Source organism: Cherax quadricarinatus, chromosome 85 (genome assembly GCF_038502225.1).
Source record: "Cherax quadricarinatus isolate ZL_2023a chromosome 85, ASM3850222v1, whole genome shotgun sequence".
Classification (NCBI taxonomy): domain Eukaryota; kingdom Metazoa; phylum Arthropoda; class Malacostraca; order Decapoda; family Parastacidae; genus Cherax; species Cherax quadricarinatus.
Genome location: NC_091376.1, coordinates 4,982,312 through 5,004,513, shown reverse-complemented (window position 1 = coordinate 5,004,513; position 22,202 = coordinate 4,982,312). Strand labels below are relative to the sequence as shown.

General features: G+C 38.1%; 1 protein-coding gene across 17 annotated transcripts in view; it reads left to right on the top strand.

Moving 5' to 3' along the window:
* The window catches only part of l(1)G0196 (inositol hexakisphosphate and diphosphoinositol-pentakisphosphate kinase), a 1,071,245-nt gene that overhangs the window by 316,240 nt on the left and 732,803 nt on the right, over positions 1–22,202 (top strand). For 14 of the 17 annotated variants that reach the window (XM_070103279.1, XM_070103273.1, XM_070103277.1 and 11 more), the window contains 3 exons: positions 8,979–9,119; positions 9,345–9,435; positions 12,695–12,933. In XM_070103279.1, coding sequence (XP_069959380.1) covers positions 8,979–9,119; positions 9,345–9,435; positions 12,695–12,933 — 471 coding nt within the window. The remainder of the gene's footprint in view (positions 1–8,978; positions 9,120–9,344; positions 9,436–12,694; positions 12,934–22,202) is intronic. The other 3 variants (XM_070103280.1, XM_070103282.1, XM_070103285.1) reach the window with 1 other exon arrangement.

The window sequence follows — 22,202 nt, the reverse complement described above, 5'->3', positions numbered from 1 at the left end:
CCTATCCCCTCCTCCCGTCTTCCATCCATGCAGAAGTCTTCAGTAAAGGTAAGTGTAATGTTATTATTTTTTTTTTAATGCATGTACTTGATTTCTGATTGTTTTCATTATGTAAATCTTTATTTAATTTAAAAAAAAAAATTATTTTAATATTTTTGGGTGTCTGGAATGGATTAATTTTATTTCCATTATTTCTTATGGGGAAAATGGTTTCGAGTTTCGTGAATTTCGACCTTTGGTGGGCTCTCTGGAATGGATTAATCACGAAACATGGGGGGTCCACTGTATTTATAAAATATGAAATAACTTTTAAAAATTCTTGAAATTTTGAGAGTTTCCAGACGTAATGGAGAGACGTGGTGCTTACGGAGCTCACAGGGAATGTAAACAAACCTGGTGGGGTGAAGTGACCATAATAGAAAGTCAGATGGGGGAGTCGTATAGCGAGTTTTGGTCATAATTTGAAATGTCCGTATTAATGGAATGCCGTGAAGCGGGTCTCTGCTGTATTTAACATCTTACCAAAAGTTATCAGAACCACTGCTGGGACAAGTGTAGAAGTCTTCAGGAGAAAACTGGACAAGTACAGTGGTACCTTGACTTACGAGTGCCCCAACCTACGAGTTTTCCGAGTTAGGAGCCGTTGCTCAGTTGATTGAATGCTTTGAGTTGTGAGCGAAAATTCGAGTTGCGAGCGAGCTTCAGATATGCCGGCACTCGCAGGAGAGAGGAAATACAGTGGACCCTCGATAATCGTAAGGCTTGAAAGTTGTAATTTTCGAAAATCGTAACGTTATTTTCGTCAAAACACTGACTCGCAAATCGTTGTTTGACTTGCAAATAGTTCTTCATTCCTGACACATACTCATGGCTCTGAGCCGCCTCGCACTCCCTTCCCAGCCTGTGTGGCATTGTTGACCAGTGAGTGACGGTCCCCTCACTTGTTCATACAAAATATTTCATAATTTTTATTATTATCACACTGGCCGATTCCCACCAAGGCAGGGTGGCCCGAAATAGAAAAACTTTCACCATCATTCACTCCATCACTGTCTTGCCAGAAGGGTGCTTTACACTACAGTTTTTAAACTGCAACATTAACACCCCTCCTTCAGAGTGCAGGCACTGTACTTCCCATCTCCAGGACTCAAGTCCGGCCTGCCGGTTTCCCTGAATCCCTTCATAAATGTTACTTTGCTCACACTCCAACAGCACGTCAAGTATTAAAAACCATTTGTCTCCATTCACTCCTATCAAACACGCTCACGCATGCCTGCTGGAAGTCCAAGCCCCTCGCACACAAAACCTCCTTTACCCCCTCCCTCCAACCCTTCCTAGGCCGACCCCTACCCCGCCTTCCTTCCACTACAGACTGATACACTCTTGAAGTCATTCTGTTTCGCTCCATTCTCTCTACATGTCCGAACCACCTCAACAACCCTTCCTCAGCCCTCTGGACAACAGTTTTGGTAATCCCGCACCTCCTCCTAACTTCCAAACTACGAATTCTCTGCATTATATTCACACCACACATTGCCCTCAGACATGACATCTCCACTGCCTCCAGCCTTCTCCTCGCTGCAACATTCATCACCCACGCTTCACACCCATATAAGAGCGTTGGTAAAACTATACTCTCATACATTCCCCTCTTTGCCTCCAAGGACAAAGTTCTTTGTCTCCACGGACTCCTAAGTGCACCACTCACTCTTTTTCCCTCATCAATTCTATGATTCACCTCATCTTTCATAGACCCATCCGCTGACACGTCCACTCCCAAATATCTGAATACGTTCACCTCCTCCATACTCTCTCCCTCCAATCTGATATTCAATCTTTCATCATCTAATCTTTTTGTTATCCTCATTATCTTACTCTTTCCTGTATTCACCTTTAATTTTCTTCTTTTGCACACCCTACCAAATTCATCCACCAATCTCTGCAGCTTCTCTTCAGAATCTCCCAAGAGCACAGTGTCATCAGCAAAGAGCAGCTGTGACAACTCCCACTTTGTGTGTGATTCTTTATCTTTTAACTCCACGCCTCTTGCCAAGACCCTCGCATTTACTTCTCTTACAACCCCATCTATAAATATATTAAACAACCACGGTGACATCACACATCCTTGTCTAAGGCCTACTTTTACTGGGAAAAAATTTCCCTCTTTCCTACATACTCTAACTTGAGCCTCACTATCCTCGTAAAAACTCTTCACTGCTTTCAGTAACCTACCTCCTACACCATACACTTGCAACATCTGCCACATTGCCCCCCTATCCACCCTGTCATACGCCTTTTCCAAATCCATAAATGCCACAAAGACCTCTTTAGCCTTATCTAAATACTGTTCACTTATATGTTTCACTGTAAACACCTGGTCCACACACCCCCTACCTTTCCTAAAGCCTCCTTGTTCATCTGCTATCCTATTCTCCGTCTTACTCTTAATTCTTTCAATTATAACTCTACCATACACTTTACCAGGTACACTCAACAGACTTATCCCCCTATAATTTTTGCACTCTCTTTTATCCCCTTTGCCTTTATACAAAGGAACTATGCATGCTCTCTGCCAATCCCTAGGTACCTTACCCTCTTCCATACATTTATTAAATAATTGCACCAACCACTCCAAAACTATATCCCCACCTGCTTTTTACATTTCTATCTTTATCCCATCAATCCCGGCTGCCTTACCCCCTTTCATTTTACCTACTGCCTCACGAACTTCCCCCACACTCACAACTGGCTCTTCCTCACTCCTACAAGATGTTATTCCTCCTTGCCCTATACACGAAATCACAGCTTCCCTATCTTCATCAACATTTAACAATTCCTCAAAATATTCCCTCCATCTTCCCAATACCTCTAACTCTCCATTTAATAACTCTCCTCTCCTATTTTTAACTGACAAATCCATTTGTTCTCTAGGCTTTCTTAACTTGTTAATCTCACTCCAAAACTTTTTCTTATTTTCAACAAAATTTGTTGATAACATCTCACCCACTCTCTCATTTGCTCTCTTTTTACATTGCTTCACCACTCTCTTAACCTCTCTCTTTTTCTCCATATACTCTTCCCTCCTTGCATCACTTCTACTTTGTAAAAACTTCTCATATGCTAACTTTTTCTCCCTTACTACTCTCTTTACATCATCATTCCACCAATCGCTCCTCTTCCCTCCTGCACCCACTTTCCTGTAACCACAAACTTCTGCTGAACACTCTAACACTACATTTTTAAACCTACCCCATACCTCTTCGACCCCATTGCCTATGCTCTCATTAGCCCATCTATCCTCCAATAGCTGTTTATATCTTACCCTAACTGCCTCCTCTTTTAGTTTATAAACCTTCACCTCTCTCTTCCCTGATGCTTCTGTTCTCCTTGTATCCCATCTACCTTTTACTCTCAGTGTAGCTACAACTAGAAAGTGATCTGATATATCTGTGGCCCCTCTATAAACATGTACATCCTGAAGTCTACTCAACAGTCTTTTATCTACCAATACATAATCCAACAAACTACTGTCATTTCGCCCTACATCATATCGTGTATACTTATTTATCCTCTTTTTCTTAAAATATGTATTACCTATAACTAAACCCCTTTCTATACAAAGTTCAATCAAAGGGCTCCCATTATCATTTACACCTGGCACCCCAAACTTACCTACCACACCCTCTCTAAAAGTTTCTCCTACTTTAGCATTCAGGTCCCCTACCACAATTACTCTCTCACTTGGTTCAAAGGCTCCTATACATTCACTTAACATCTCCCAAAATCTCTCTCTCTCCTCTGCATTCCTCTCTTCTCCAGGTGCATACACGCTTATTATGACCCACTTCTCGCATCCAACCTTTACTTTAATCCACATAATTCTTGAATTTACACATTCATATTCTCTTTTCTCCTTCCATAACTGATCATTTAACATTACTGCTACACCTTCCTTTGCTCTAACTCTCTCAGATACTCCAGATTTAATCCCATTTATTTCCCCCCACTGAAACTCTCCTACCCCCTTCAGCTTTGTTTCGCTTAGAGCCAGGACATCCAACTTCTTTTCATTCATAACATCAGCAATCATCTGTTTCTTGTCATCCGCACTACATCCACGCACATTTAAGCATCCCAGTTTTATAAAGTTTTTCTTCTCTTTTTTAGTAAATGTATACAGGAGAAGGGGTTACTAGCCCATTGCTCCCGGCATTTTAGTCGCCTCATACGACACGCATGGCTTACGGAGGAAAGATTCTTTTCCACTTCCCCATGGACAATAGAAGAAATAAAAAGAACAAGAGCTATTTAGAAAAAGGAGAAAAACCTAGATGTATGTATATATATATGCATGTGCGTGTCTGTGAAGTGTGACCAAAGTGTAAGTAGGAGAAGCAAGATATCCCTGTTATCTAGCGTGTTTATGAGACAGAAAAAGAAACCAGCAATCCTACCATCATGCAAAACAGTTACAGGTTTTTGTTTCACAGTCATTTGGCAGGACGGTAGTACTTCCCTGGGTGGTTGCTGTCTACCAACCTATTCCATTCATTTTAGTGCTTGCAACTGATAAATAAGCTACCATGGCTCCAAAAAAAGCTCCTAGTGCCAGGCCTTTGGTAAAGAAGGTGAGAAACACATATAATTTAAGAAAAAGTTTGTAGAAAAATACAGAAGTGGTGGTGGTAGAGTGGTAGCAGTTGTGATGGTGGTAGAAGGTGGTTGTGATGGTGGTAGAGGGTGGTAGTGATGGTAGAAGGTGGTAGTGGTTGTGATGGTGGTAGAGGGTGCCTTCTTCAGTGATTCAGTGATTTTACTAACTCCTCCAATGTTGTTGGAGTTATGTAGGGCTACAGAAAACACTGCTGCCTCAGCTGCTGCTTCACCACCATTATGGACAGCTTATAGCTTATGCTCACAGTGGCCCTTATACACCCAACAATAACAACAGAACACATCTTGTGACATACATAATGACTTATTTTATTCATTCTAGAGTATATTCCATGTTTCTATGTTATTAATATGGTTTATTATATATTAGTTGAAATGTGATAGATAAATAAGCCATAGAGTTGATATTAGTGTCATATTCTTCAACAATAAACTCGCCTCCCTCTGCCCTGTCTGCCATACACCAACAAGAGTCTTCAATAAAGGTAAGTGTGATGTTAAATGTTCATTTATACATTTTATTAGTGTTTTACATTTATTTGGCATTCTTTTCTCCATGTAAATCTATATTTAAGCTAGGGAAGTGACCCCTGAAGTGACCTCGAGTCCTTAAGGGGGGGGATTCCCCTTCCAAACACAAACCTCTCTTCCCTCTCTCCTCCTCCCTGTCTTCCGTTCATCAACAACAACCTTCAATAAAGGTAACTGCCATGTTGAATGTTCATTTTTGTGCATGTAAATCTATCTTTAAGGGTGTCTGGAACAAATTAATTGGATTTACATTATTTCTTTTGGGGAAAATGGATTCGAAAATCATCAATTTCGATAATAGTCACACTCTCTGGAATGGATTAATTATGAAAAACGAGGGTCCACTATATCAAAAACCTCGATGATAACCAATGTGTAACATCCTTTCAATTTTGATACCACTGGTAGTGTCATCCTACCAGAATGTTCTATAACGTATGCCCTAAATAAAGAGAAACAATTCTGGAGCATGTGTAATACATGTTCGGCAGGCCGGCTCATTGGGTGGCCAGCTGGATGGCTGGCTGATTTGCTTTGGCTGTCTCTATCTCTGTCTCACAGGTACACATAAATACAGTTATACATAATGTAAATTACCTAGGATAACCCAAAAAATCCAGACAAAGTGCTATACAGTGTACTATGCTTGTAGATATAAGGCATAATAAGCATGACTGGCAAGTACAGTAATGCACATTTTCACTTGTTCAGGAATCAGACATGACCGACTCTGCATTGTGTGTAATACCTGTTGGTTCATAAGCGGTTCTCTCTCTGAGACAGAAAGACAAGTAGAGAGACAGGAAGATGCTACACAGGCAGACCAAAAGACAGATAAGCAGAGACAGAGATAAACATAGACAGACAGAAACAAACTGATAAACAAACATGTTTATTTGTAACAGTGAAAAATAAATCCAAGGCAGTGCACGATCATCAAATGTCACACCATGAGAGTTGCTCCACTGGCATTGAAGTGACACTCATCTTACACCGTGCTTCAAGGAGTTTCGTATATACTCCAGCATTTCTAAAACATTGCTGGGACTTGGCAAGAAAGGAAAAAATAATTTCTTATTCATAAATACATTTTTCTTATTGAAAAACCCGTAACAAAAAAAATGGGGTGCTTTTTTGGGGGCTGGAATGGATTAATGGCCTTTCATTTAATTTCAATGAGGAGAATTGATTTGATATACGAACAAATTAAGTTACGAGCTCTGTCATGGGATGAATTAACTTGTACGTCAAGGTACCACTGTATCTCCACCAAGTACCTGATCAACCAGGCTGTGAGTTCGTCATGGCCACGCTAGCTGGAGATTCGTCTGTAAAAACTTGCATTTGTGGTCACAGTGGTGCCTATGCTAACCTTCCTATGGTGTAGAAATATACCTCGTTGGACGAATTTTATTGTGGCTATCTAGTCCAGTGGCTAACGCGACGGTCTGGAGTTTTGAGACTCTCTGATCGCGGGTTCTATCCCTGCCCGTGGTATGGTTTGTTTGCAATCGAGTCATTACGATTTCGTGAGTCAGGCTGTGAGTGATATGTAGGCCAGTGGACTGCCAGCAGCAACAGCCTGTTTGACCAAGAAAGCACAAGCCTGGCCGAGGGCTGGGCTCAGGGAGTAGGAAAAATCAAGAAACTCATCAAAGGTATGTAAAGGCTGTAATATAATTAAATATACAATGCAGCCTCTCCTTACTTAACGGAGTTGTGTTCTTAAGACCACGTTGGTAAACGAATATGTCGCTAACCAAGGAGCATACTATAATGGTAGTGGGTTTGTGTCAACCATCTTTAATATTGTTTTAATGTCACCTTTGCACCATTTATAACATTTTAGTATATTTTTAAATGTTTATACAGTAGTATACTGTATACAGTGGACCCCCGAGTTTCGTGATTAATCCGTTCCAGAGAGCCCGCCGAAGGTCGAAATTCACGAAACTCGAAACCATTTTCCCCATAAGAAATAATGGAAATAAAATTAATCCGTTCCAGACACCCAAAAATATTAAAATAAAATATTTTTTTCAAATTAAATAAAGATTTACATAATGAAAACAATCAGAAATCAAGTACATGCAGTTAGAAAAAAATAATAACATTACACTTACCTTTACTGAAGACTTCTGCGTGGATGGAAGATGGGAGGAGGGGATAGGAGGAAGGTGTACACTATTGTTTGGAAGGAGAATCTCCTTCCATTAGGACTTCAGGTATAAAGTCCATATCTGGGGTTACTTCCCTTCTTCTTTTAATGCCACTGGGACCAGCTTGACAGTCACTGGACCCCTGTCGCACAAAATATCTGTCCAGAGAGATCTGTTTCTGGCGTTTCTTTAAGGTTTCCCTGAAGTGGGACACAACACTGTCATTGTACATGTTGCCAATACGGCCTGCAACAGCTTTGTTAGGGTGAAGTTCATCCATAAATGTTTGCACTTCAGTCCACTTTGCACAAATGTCCTTAATCTTTGAAGAAGGCACCTTCCTCCATCTCTCTTCCTCCTCCTCTGCAGCAGTTTCCTGAGTTGTGATCTCTTGCTGTTGCAGATGAAGCTCTTGCAGCTCTTCAGTGGTTAGCTCTTCCCTGTGATCCTCCACCAACTCTTCCACATCCTCACCACTCACCTCCAACCCCAGGGACATCCCCAATACATCCATACATACTGGCAAGCTCTGTAACACGCACTCCACTCTCATATTTTTCAAAGATTTTCTTCTTGAATTCGATCGTGTTCCTCACTTTCTTTACTAAAGGGCTTGCACTAGCTTTCCTTGGTCCCATGGTGACTTATTTAGCAGTTGTAATCACAAAAAACAATGGATTATTACGTATGAACCCGCGGGGTGATTGTCACATGTTGGTAAATGGCACACTGAACTTGAATGGTGTGGGAGACTGGCTTTGTGTGGGCGGTGACGGGCGGACGTGTACCGGACGGTCGCCGAAACACAAGTTTTTTCACGAAACTCGAGGCCCAATTTTTCCAAAAAAAAAATCGCCGAAGGTCGAATTTCACGAAAGTCGAGGCTGCCAAAACTCGGGGGTCCACTGTATTGTAATAAACAGAATAGAGGAAATCAGCTCTAATAAACATTATTTAGGTATGCATACTGGTCAGAGAGCCCATTGTAAGTCCGAGTTTTCGGTAAACAAGTACGTAGCCTTCAAGAGGAAACTGGACAAGTATCTTCACCAAGTTCCAGATCACCAGGCTGTGATGGATATGTGGGGCAGCGAGCCTCCAGTAGCAACAGCCTGGTTGATTAGGCAAGCACCAGACGAGCCTGGCCCATGGCCGGGCTCAGAGAGTAGATAAAGTCTTGAAACTCTTCAAAGGTATATCAAAGGTAAGGTCAGTAAATGAGGAGAGTCTGTAATAGGTTCATAGTTACAAATGAGTCATTTGTAAGTTGAAACACCAGAAACACAACTTGTTTGTCAGTTGAAAGAGGAGTGTAACACATTTGTAGGCTGAGATACAAGAAACACTGGGAGCACAACTTGATTATAAGTTGGAACACTGGGAACACTACTTGTTTGTAAGTTGAAACACTGGGAACACAACATGTTCTTAAGTTGAAACACTGAAAATGTAAATTGTTAGTAAGTTGTGGGCACTCCATGTACCTTGGTGGCCTGGGCTCTTGAGTGGTCTGTGAGAGAGTAAAAGAACCCTTGGAACTGCTCACTGGTATGTGATTTGTTTATCTGTTTTAGCTTCAGTGTTAATATTTGTTTTTCTTTATTACCCTAACAGGAGCCGGTAGAGAAATGGCCGCTGTGTGACTGCTTAATAAGTTTTCATTCGAAGGGATTTCCCCTAGAAAAAGCTCAGGCATATACAGATCTCCGAAAGCCATATATTATCAATGACCTTGACATGCAATATGATCTTCAGGTTAGTCTTCGTGTTGTCTTAAAAAATATGCTGAAGCTAAATAGCAGTATCATTAAATGTCACTAATTTATTTACTGGAGTAATGTTCTTAGTTCTACTGTGAAATATTGTATTATAAATGGCATTGATTATAAATTGTCCATACAGTAATTTATCATGGTTGAGGTAGTTGAAATCTGTTGATCGTGTTTGACATGTTAAGAATTTAGTGAATTTTCTCTTCAGGATAGACGAGTAGTGTACAGCACACTACAGAGAGAAGGTATTGAACTACCTCGGTTTGCAATCCTCGACAGAGACTCCAAAGATCCGTCCAGTAAGTTTGACTATGACTTTTTTGTACTGTACACTAATCTTTACTTAGCTCTTAGCTCTTAGTGCTGCAATACTGTATTAACTTTTTCATTGAGAATTTTAGTAATAATTTTTTTAGTGCAATAATTTACAGTTGAAAAGGCATGTTCTGAGCCTGTATCAAGGGGAGCTGTGATTCCAAACATCATTACCACATATAACACTTGATATTGTTTACCCAGTAAACTATTGGAGGGGTCAAATTAAATGTGCTTCCTAGTGCTGGAGACTTTTCTTGTTTTTTTCTTTTTTATTAACACAATGGCTGTCTCCCACCAAGGCAGAAAGAAAGAAACACTTTCACCATCATTCAACACTTTCACCATTGTTCACACAATATCACTGTCTTTGCAGAGGTACCCAGATATGACAGTTTAGATGTACTCCAAACAGCCAGTGTCCCAAACCCCTCCTTTAAAGTGCAAGCATTGTGTTATCTTACTAAAATAATTTTCCCTGATTAATCCCATACATTATTTGCTACTTATCTTCAAGTCAGGTTTGAAATGGTTATCATCTAGAAGTGGAGAGGGTGGCTGTGGCACTGTTGAGCAAAGATTGAAGATTGGGGCTCTTGTGATGTTGAAGGTTGGGGGTCTTATCATTAGTTGATTGTTGTAGTGGAGTGCTCAGCTACTTAATTGTACATCACTGGTTTGTTTTACCTTGCAGTTCTTAAAACAGCTGACAGTAAGGCCCAAGCACCTCTTCAGAGCACGCTTTACAGCACTGCTTTGAGATGGGTCATGGTTCTTTTCAATAAACAAGTCTGCAACTTGACCAACAATATGCAATGACTCAAGCATTTCTTGCAATATTGGCATCACTTCTTCTGGCTCAGGTTCATCATCATCATCCTCTATTCTCTGCAGCTGGGAATTTAATTCCTGCATCATTTGTTGTACAGTAGGTTCCTCATCATCATCCAAGAGTTCATTGATGTCATCTAGCTGCTTATCTTCAAATCCCTCATCTGGTACTCTCCTTGCTAGATCAACAATTTCCAGAACTTGACTAAACTAATGGAAAACCAACAAAATCATTCAGCACACTAAGCTATATTTTTCTCCAACCAGCGTTTATTTTTGATCTGCAAAGTTAGAATTGTTCCAAAACTCTGTCAATCCTCTGTCGATGTCATTAGTTGCTACCACTAATTTGTGCACCACACTTTGTATGTAATGACGCTTGAAAGTTTTGATAACCCCTGGATCCAGTGGTTGTATCAAGGATCTTGCAGTTAGTAGTAAGAAGACAATTGTGATACCTGGCTTCAAGAGTTGAGGGTGACGATGACAGTTATTAAGGACAAGGAGATCCCTGAATGCAAGATTTTCAGGGATAATTGCATCCTTACTTCAGGAATAAAGTGATAGTTAAGTCACTCACTGAAGAAAGCCGCAGTCACCCATGCTGTGGCATTGGGCTTCCAAAACACAGGCAATATGTACCATACCCCCGGCCGGGATTGAACCCGCGGTCATAGTCTCAAAACTCCAGCCCGTCACGTTAGCCACTAGACCATGCAATCGTGTCATTACGATTTCTTGAGTCATGTTCACAGGCAATATGTGTTTGGCTCTACCTTTTAAAACACAGAGATTCTTCAAGTGATAAACAAGCAGGGGCTTGCATTAAATTCTCCTGATGCATTAACACAAGGCAGCAAGCTGAATCATCTTTTGTAATCTTGAATGTAAGAGCAGTTTTTTGTTGTTTGCTAATGTATGTTCTAGATGCCATCTTTATCAGTGCAAATACCTGATGATCAGGTTTGTAGCCATCCTCAAAAATAATGTTTACTAGTTCGACCAGGAACTTTTCTATGGTAGCATGGTTGGCAAAGACACTCTCTCCATTGAACTTTATATTATGCAAACCACTATACATTCTAAATCTGTTAAATTATCCAGAACTAAATGTGCACTTATTTTTGGGCTGTCCTTCCAATTCACACATTGTTATATAGTATGGTGCAGTTTTTCCTAATAAAAAGGCCATCAATCCACACATACAGTAAATTTCCTCATTCTTTTCACTGTCACATTGAGGGTTACTCATTGCATGAGCCCTTATCTTCACCTCATTGTCTTGATTTGATCAATTCATTGGTTTCTAGCACCAAACAAACTTGCCGTCTCCATGTTACGTGCATCACCCTTCAGCATCTCGGTTATCTCCAGTTTTTTGCAGTAGGCTTAGTTTCATACTTGATCTTCTTTCTTGCTCTGCCAGTATCACTTGCACTACATTTAGAAGCCATGATGAATATCCAGAGATGAGATAGGACAATGAAAAGAGGAAAAAACTGAGTGATGTGCACTGAGCTAAAATTCTGTGGTATGCATCCAGTTTTACTGATCTGCTTGGGAGGTTGTTTGCTTACATCCCCCCCTCACCCTCCCTCACACCCTCCCCAGCAGTGCTAAGACAGTGGAGTTGCCTAATGCATAGTGGAAGGTCTGAGGCTTGCCTGCTGTGGCACTCTTTAATAGAAATGTATGTCGCCAACGGAAATGAATTCTTTTCCCACATACCTTAATGTAAATGAATGCCTAAAATTAGATCACATAATATTGAAAACATGAGCTATGATTTTGGAGCTATGATTTTGGACTTGATAACAAGAACTTTCTAAGCATCAAATGTGAAGCCATGGCTCTTGTACTCTCTAGACTAGGATATTTGTTTACACTGGCTATGCCTTTTAGGGCAGGAGACAGTGCTTATATGGAGAATGTACTGATATTTTTCATTTCCTGTATCAGTTCAGTAAAACGTCTAAATTATTAAGAATGGCCAAAGTCCCTTGGACTGTACTCCCTGGAATGCAGATGAAATAGATACATTATAATTTATACTTGAATTCTGGAGACTGGGATTATAAATCTGCACACTGAAATTATTCCCTATGAGAGCTGTCTTGTCAAAAAAGCAGGCAGTACAATTCAAATCACCCTCTGAGCTGCAACATTCCCACCCAACTTTCAGAATGGAGGTGTACCTCCTTTCTGAAGAGCTCAAGGTCAACTGACCTTTTTTCCTGAAAATCCTACATGCACACTCTCAGAATTGTGAGATCACTATGTTACAGGTTGTTTCTGCTTTTCAGATGCAGTCAATGCAGTATTTTTAATTGTTTAGTAAAGATGGTTTTTATACTGAATTCTCACTTTCTGTGTTTTTTCTTGAATCTAAAGTACTCTGTCTTATTTTTTCAGAACGTGAATTAATAGAAGGTGAAGATCATGTTGAAGTTAATGGAGTAATTTTCAACAAGCCATTTGTGGAGAAGCCTGTGTCGGCAGAAGATCACAATATATACATCTATTACCCCACATCTGCTGGTGGGGGCTCCCAAAGATTGTTTAGGAAGGTGTGTACAACGTGCAGTTTAGCACCATGCCCTCGGTTGCAGTTAACAGCACTCTCGGTTTCGTCCAAGGTTTGCTGTATGCAGGTAGGGCAGGAGGGGTGGGCTACAAAGAAAAAATCAGAGATTCTTGGTTGTTAGTGCTGCTGCTGCCATATCTCATGCACCTCTAAAAAATTCATTTCAAGCAGCAGTTATTATTCAGTCATTTACACTCAAATTAACAAATTCTATGGTAATATTAAATGGGTTTTTACACAAAACATTTAATGATCTTACAGAAATTACAGCATCAAAAAATGAATTTAATTTTTTTTTATGTAATTTAGCTTTTCAGTTACATTGATATTTGCTCATGGACTGGTAGTTATTCTCTTGTGAAAATTTACTTTTATGAATATTCTTTATCATACAATTATCAGTAAAATTAAACACCAGCATATTAAAATTGGTAAATAAGTGAAGAGAGGAAGAGTGCCTTTTCATTGTAATGGTGTTTTAGTTAACTGAACTAGAAAAATAATTAACTAAGGTGAGTTTTGTGGGAATGGATTTTTTTTTTTTTTCATTTTTGAAAAGATCGAAATACAGGAGGGCCCCGCTTTACGGCGTTCCGCTTTACGGCGTTCCGCTAATACGGACATTTCAAATTATGACCAAAACTCACTATACGGCTCCCCCCACCTGACTTTCTAATACGGTCACCGTGCCCCACCCTGTTTGTTTACATTCTCCATGAGCTCAGTAAGCACTAAGTCTCTCCATTTTGTCTGGAAACTCCAAAATTTCAAATGTTTTTAAAAGTTATTTCATATTTTATATATACTCTGATAATTATACTTATGTATACCTGTACCTAAATAAACTTACATACATCGAGTCATTTAAATGTCGTATATTACGTTAATATACACATTTTCATTAATCCATCCATGATATTTTTTTCAAAATTATATAATAAACACGATGCATAACATATAAATAAGATAAATACACCCCACAGTAGAATAAATAAACAAATGTGAGATGTGAGCAGACGACTTGCACAAGTGGTGATAATAACAATACTGAGTCTCATTAAATGTCGTATATTACGGTAATATACACATTTTCATTAATCCATCCATGATATTTTTTTCAAAATTATATAATAAACACGATACATAACATAAAAAGATGATAAATACACCCCACAATAGAATAAATAAACATAAATATAAGATGTGGGAGCCACATAACTTGTACAAGTGACGCCAAGAATAACATTTTCTCTAATCTAACATAAGAGTAAATGTGTTACTGGGGGTAACTGTAGAAAATTATTCCTTTCGTATGTATGTAAGTAAGTTTATTCAGGTATACACAAATACAGTTACATAGATTATCATACATAACAACATACGTGTAGAGAACCTAGGATAACCCAAAAAAGTCAGTGTGACTTATTTCCATTGCCTTCACTCAGAGCTTCATTTCTTCTCAAAATGATGTTACATGAGAATGGGAGTGTTCTTCTTTATTAATTCTACCGTATCAATGTAGAGACAACCTGTACACAATGTAACTTGTACACAAACCAGACGTGTACACTTCGTTTGTTTACAAAACTTACCTTCGCCTGGTTTGTTTACATAACTGCGCCTGCCCCCTCTCATGTATTCATTCTTTCTCTCTCTCATTTATTCGTTTTATCTCATTTACTTACTCCTGACCCTACATTAAGACTACAAATATTTTAAGGTAAGTAATGAGTGAACTGTATATACATTTTATCTCTCTGGGATGCTTAAATATCATAGAATAGTATGTGTGGGTGGGGTGGCCTGGTGAGGCTATTACAATACATACCACACTTGATTTCTTACAATAAATACTACTTGTCTCACCCTAGATTAAGACTATAAATATTTTAAGGTAAGTAATGAGTGCACTATGTGTGTATTGTACCTTTTTATTGTTTTTTGATGCCTGGTTCTATTGCTAACTTAATATATGTTAGTGTAAACTTGTTATCTAGTGTTTGTATGCATTTATAAGTGGAAAAAAAGGGTGTTCCACTTTACGGCGATTTCCGCTTTACGGCGGTAGCCTGGAACCTAACCCGCCGTATAAGTGGGGCCCTACTGTATTAGTTTGTAAATGAAAGTTGCATTTAATCAGGTACTCTGAAGATTGTTTATCAAATGAAATATATTTTATTAAAAGCTATCAAGCAAGTTATTATTATTATTAGAATAATTGTTCTTGTTTTCTGAAAAGTACTGTAAGGAAAAGGCCGAGAAAGGTAAATGAATATAATGGATATACTGTAAAATCAAATCCTGTAATGCATCCTGTCATTTAGGTTATAGCTAGTGATATCCACAATATTTTTAATATTCATCCAGATAATATACTGTAATTGCTGTTTGGAAACTAGTAAATTAATTATGCCCAAATTTCATCATCCCATAATGGTCCTGTCTTTGTGGTACTTTGTTGTTGTCAGACGTTCTTGTAACAGCAGCTTGTGATGGAGCCCTTGTTTACCTATGTTGCAATAGAATTCAAGTTTTGTCTCTTCATTTCTTCATAATTCAAACATAAATGTGTAATAGTGGTAATAAAAAAAAAGGACAAAAGAGTATTGAATACTGTATTTGGTTCTCACACAGATCCTCTTCTGTCTGCTGAAGAGGGTCTTAATGTGAGGTTGAAATATAAGATACTCTCTTACCTTCTGTTTTAGTTTCTTATTTAAATATTTAAATTTGTAATTTCTCTTCTACACTACATCTGAAATTAAAGGTAAGTGATAATAAATTAGGACCCAATTAAATATGTAGATTTTTAAGATATGCTGAAAATAGATTAGGTAAGTTTAGTATATTACTGTTTTGTACCAGTGTATTTTTCTAGTATACTCTACACATGAAGAAATAAAATTTTTATTTTATTTTTACAAAAGTCTGCTTTTTGCAGCTATCCAAATTTGACTGATTCTGATTTTCTTTTAATTAGAGTTTTGTTTTTTAGAACATAAGAGTATTTATTTATAGCATATGAAAGTGATTACCTAGAGGCAGCTACAGGACCAGAGCTATACTTGTGGTTTCATGTCTTCAATGTTTAAAATATTATTTATTATTTATTTATTTAAATTTCTAGGAGATGTAGTATATACTACATTCTCTTGTATCCTATTCATTTGTTTCACTACTGTTTATAGAGCAAAAAAATTTGTATTTTTTTTACACTATTTTTTTCTGAGTTTATAACAGTGATGCCTCACTAAGAAACCTCTGTTTTGTCATGTGGTTTCATGACCTTATATGTGGTTGTTATGTGTCTTCATGCAAATACATGTACTTACTGAGTTGCATTTACAGGGATCAAGATATAGCTGCCTCATGAATTGGCTTGATCATTCTTTATTGGCTTCACCTTATCAGTCTTTATTATACCTGCTCTTGATACTGTGAATGGAGTTTCTGTTTTCTGCTTCATGAAACTCATTGTGTCTCTCTGTTACCTTGAGATCAAAGAAATGTCTAGCATCCTATAGTATGTGTTCTCAAACATCCTATCCATGTCTGTCCTATCAATACCTCTTAAGATTTTATAATACATAAGATATCCCACCATGTTCTCTACTTAAGGTAGTCAGGTTCGGTTTCCGAAGTCTCTTCACATATTGTATTCCTTTCAGCTCAGACAAATGTTATTGAATATCTTGAAATCTTCTCTAAGTTTTTATGTTTGCTTGATCAAGTGTCAGTTTCATGTTGGAGTCAGTTATTCTTTGATAGGTCTAACATATGTCATGAATAGTGCCCTAAATAATTCTTTGTTCAGGTTCCTTCAAGCTGTCTTATGAAGATTTGCAGATATTACCACAAGTATAGTGTGTAAAAATAGAAAGTTGAAAGTGAACAAATATAAGAGAAAGGTGATGAGGGTATCAAATGATCTAGATAAAGAAAAAAATGATATCACATTGGAGGGAGAGAGTATGGGAGAAGCAAATGTTTTCAGATTTTTGAGAGTTGACTTGTCAGCGGATGGGTTTATGAAGGATGAGGTTAACCATAGAAGTGATGAAGGAAAAAAGGTGAGTGGTGTGTTGAGGTATCTGTGGAGACAAAAAATGTTATCCCTGGAGGCAAAGAAGGGAATGTATGAGAGTATAGTGGTACCAACACTTAAATGAATGTGAAGCATGGGTTGTAAATGCTGCAGCAAGGAGGAGGTTGGAGGTAGTGGAGATGTCCTGTCTAAGGGCAATGTGTGGTGTAAGTATTATGCAGAGAATTTGTAGTGCGAAAATTAGGAGGAGGTATGGAGTTACAAAAAGTATTAGTCAGAGGGCTGAAGAAGGATTGTTGAGGTGGTTTGGTCAATTATGGAGAATGGAACAAAGTAAGAATGACTTGGAGAGCATATAAAGCTATAGGGGAAAGAAGGCAGGGTAGGGGTCATAATTGAAAAGGTTGGAGGGAGGGGGGTAAAGGAGGTTTTGTGGGTGAGGGGCTTGGACTTCCATTAAACATGCATGGGAGTCTTAGATAGTGAATGGAGACGAATGGTTTTTGAGCCCTGATGAGCTGTTGGAGTGTGATCAGGGTAATATTTTGTTTAGGGATTCAAGGAAACCGGTTAGCCAGACTTAGAGTCCTGGAAATGGGAAGTACAATGCCTGCACTTTAGAGGGACGTCTAAACTGTTGTATCTGAGTGCCTCTGCAAAGACACTGATTATGTATGATATTATTTATTTTATTAAATAATAATATACATAATCACTGTCTTTGCAGAGGCACTCAGATACAACAGTTTAGATGTTCCTCCAAACTGCCAATATCCCAAACCCCTGGGCACTTCTGCAAAGACAGTGATTAGGTATGAGTGATAGCGAAAGTATTGAATGACGATGAAAGTTTTTTCTTTCTTTTTTGGGTCACCCTGCCTTGGTGGGAAACAGCCGACGTTTTAAAAAAATTACCCAATTTATATGTAACTTTGTTGATATGTTTGTGTTGTGTTAGCTGACTGCTAGATCTTTTGCTGTCTCTTCTTATAAGCTTTGGTTTCATTTTAAACTTTTAGTGCAGTGTTGTTTTCAAATTGTCTTTTCTCTTTCTATCTTGTTCACTCATTTCATCTTTCTCCTATTCTTCATATTCAGCATAACTCTCTCTAGTGCCTCTCTGCACTCATCCTCTTCAGTGTTGCATCATGTATCTCTTGTGTTAATTTACTGAGCAGCTCTGTTCATAGAATAATCTACACAAAATTCTTATTTCTTTATAGTCTTCCCTTCGAAAGTCAGGTTGTATTGTGTCACTGGTCCTTTGTGGCTCACTATTCTTAAAGTTTTATTGTTGTGTTTGCTTAATGTGAAGACAAGATCAAGTCTAACTTGTTCATATCCCTTTCTCATTCTTGTCATTTTCTCCAAATGGAAGCTTGTGAAGTTCCTTACTACTTCCATTAAGTTTACTCTGTATTTAGAGTCCTTTGGGTTGGTCTCAGTTCTTCCTTTGATTTTCCTATGGTTAAAATATCCTAGAATTAGTACTGTCACTTTTGTAGTGCTTGTTTTATTTACTGCCCTGTCTGTTATATGTATTGTTGCCTTTTTTTCATCAAATTCTTCCCTTAGTCTCCTGTTGCTCATTTGATAGTTATACATGTATAGTACAGTCAACCCTTGATATAATACACTAATGGGAGGATTCTCCAAGTGTCTATTAAATCAAAATACATGTATAATGTTAAAAATCACAGAAAAAAAAGCATGAAAGTACTCTTCTGCATACCTTAAATAGTACTGTACGCACAATTTACTCCATGGATTTTGTATGTTATATTGATGTCCATTATATCAAGACTATACTTTTTCCATTATTACCTTAGTCCCTCCAGTTGTTATTGTTACTATGTGTGTGCTTTAACCCTTTGAGGGGTCCAAGCCGTAGATCTATGCCTTGTCCACAGGTTCCAAGCAGTAGATCTATGCCTTGTCCACAGGTTCCAAGCAGTAGATCTATGCCTTGTCCACAGGTTTCAAGCAGTAGATCTATGCCTTGTCCACAGGGTCCAAGCTGTAGATCTATGCCTTGTCCACAGGGTCCAAGCTGTAGATCTATGCCTTGTCCACAGGTTCCAAGCAGTAGATCTATGCCTTGTCCACAGGGTTCAAGCTGTAGATCTATGCCTTGTCCACAGGGTCCAAGCTGTAGATCTATGCCTTGTCCACAGGGTCCAAGTTGTAGATCTATGCCTTGTCCACAGGGTCCAGGCCATAGTACTATGTCATGAGCTCAGCTCACTCAGATAAGCTGTGAGTGGTAAATTTGGGCATAGATAGGAGAGAATGGATCTGTGTGGTAAGTGTGCACTGTATAAAACAAATCCTGCAGCACACATTGCATAACGAGAAAAAAAAAAACTGCATCCGTGTTTTTGGATTAAAACAACAACTTTGCGGTGTATTTTTGTTAGTTTTTTACAACTGAATTCGCGGTTTCTTTGTCTCATTTGATAAAATGGAAGATACATACAGAAATGGAGATGATTTTGATTGGTTTTAGTGCTGAAAATAGTTTTATATTGAGCTCAAAATAGCAGAAATGTTCAGTTTTTGCCAATGTTCAAGAGTAAACATATGACATCAAGCATCCAGTACATGTCAGCTGGTGGGTTTAACCCTTTGACTGTTTCGGTCGTATATATACGTCTTACGCGCCACTGTTTCGGACGTATTTATGCGCATAAATTCTAGTGGAAGTGGAACAGAATTCTTCCTCCATAAGCCATGCTTGTCATAAGAGGCCACTAAAATGCCGGGAGCAAGGGGCTAGTAACCCCTTCTCCTGTATATATTACTAAATTTAAAAGAAAAAACTTTTGTTTTTTCCTTTTGGGCTACCCCTCCTTGGTGGGATACGGCCGGTGTGTTGAAAGAAGAAATTCTAGTGGCTTCAAATCAAGCGGGAGAAAGCTGGTAGGTCCACATATGAGAGAATGGGTCTGTGTGGTCAGTGTGCACCACATAAAAAAAATCCTGCAGCATGCAGTGCATAATGAGAAAGAAAAACTCTGACTGTTTTTTTGGATTAAAATGCTGACTTTGAGGTGTATTTTCGTATAGTATTTATCATGGTATTTTCGTTTTCATGTGATAAAATGGAAAACATATTACAGAAATAGAAATGATTTTGATTAGTTTCACGATGAAAACGACCTTGAAATTGAGCTCAAAGTAGAGGAAATGTTGCATTTTTATAAATGTTCAGGAGTAAGCAAATTACACCACACGTCCAATACACGTCAACTGGGGAGTCTGATAGTCTTTCACTAGTGCACTGATATTATTTATACCATTTTTACAGTAATGCAGTAGTCTGCATAACAGTAAATTTTGTATTTTTTGTATGAATAAAAAATCAAAATAGAAAGCAATAGTAATATAAGAGGGGCCTAGAGATGTGACTAATGAACAGAGGATATGTTATTTTAGTGCCAAGAATGTCTACATTGTTTATTCTGGACCCTATTTTGAAATTGGCAACTTCTTTAATTTGCGTGAAATTGGCCAAAGTGCCAATTTCTAAACCATACCCCGGCCGGGATTGAACCCGCGGTCAGAGAGTCTCAAAACTCCAGCCCGCCAATTTCTGACCACTTTATAGTTCAAATCGGTAAATGGGCGGTTTCTTGTACTCATCTGATAGAAAAATTGGAGTTCTAAAGAAATGGCTATGAGTTTGGTCAACTGGAACAACGGAATTGGCCAAAAATAGGGCTCAAAGTCGGCGATATTGTCGATGTGTACGTGTCGCCAAGACCGCTAACTTCGTGGGAGCGTAACTCCGTGAGTTTTGGGGCCAAATTTCGTACTTTTGGTGTCATTACCATTGGGAAAAGATTCTCTATCATTTCGTAAGAAAAGTAATTTTTTTTTTTTTTCTAAAAATTTTGTGACATAGAATGACAGTTTCAGAAAAGGGCTAGCAACAGTCAAAGGGCTAATATCCATTCACGAATGTGCTGATATTATTTGTACAATTATTACAATATTTCATAACGGTAAATCTTCTATTTTTTGTTGTGAATAAAAAATTCTTTATGTATATAAAAAATCAAATGAAATTCATCTATAAAGCCTGGAAACATAACTAATAAACAGAGGAAATTTTATTTTAGTGCCAGGAATGTCTGCATTGTTCATTCTGGACCCTTTTTTGAAATTGGAATGTTTTAAACTGTGTTAAATTTGCCAAATTACCAATTTCTGATCACTTTATTGGGTAGTTGAAATAGTTGATTGGGCAGTTTATTGTGCTCAATCAATAAAATAGAAGAAATACTAGCAAAATAGCTAAAAATTTGGCCTAAAATAGGAGTCAAAGTGGGCAAAATCATCGATGTGTAAATATCATTTACACAGTAAAATTCGCAAGTGCAATTTTGTCAATTTTCCATCAAATTTTGTACTTTTTGTTTTATTACCTTCAGAAAAAAAAAATCTACCATTTAACCCTTTGACTGTCGTAAGCCCCTTTCTGAAACTGTCATTCTATGTCACAAAATTTTTAGAAAAAAAAAATTATTTTTTCTTATGAAATGATAGAGAATCTTTTTCCGATGGTAATGACACCAAAAAGTACAAAATTTGGTTGAAAACTCACGGAATTACGCTCCCACGAAGTTAGCGGTCTCGGCAACATATATGCATAGGTGTTCTCACCGACTTTGAGCCCTATTTTTGGCGAATTCCGTTGTTCCAGTTGACCAAACTCATAGCTATTTCTTTATACTCCATTTTTTCTATCAATTGAGTACAAGAAACCGCCCATTTACCGATTTGAACTACCCGATAAAGTGGTCAGAAATTGGTAATTTGGCCAATTTCATGCAAATTAAAAAAGATGCCAATTTCAAAATAGAGTCCAGAATAAACAATGTAGATATTCTTGGCACTAAAATAACATATCCTCTGTTCATTAGTCACATGTCTAGGCCCCTCTTATGTTACTATTGCTTTCTCTTTTGATTTTTTATTCATACAAAAAATAGAAGATTTACTGTTATGCAGACTACTGCACTATTGTAAAAATGGTATAAATAATATCAGTGCACTAGTGAAAGAATATTAGACTCCCCAGTTGACGTGTATTGGACGTGTGGTGTGATTTGCTTACTCTTGAACATTGGTAAAAATCGAACATTTCCGCTACTTTGAGCTCAGTTTGAAGGTCGTTTTCATCGTGAATAATCAAAATCTGTAATATGAGTTCCATTTTATCACGCGAGACCATGAAAACGAGAATACAACGATAAATACTATACGAAAATACACTTCAAAGTCAGCAT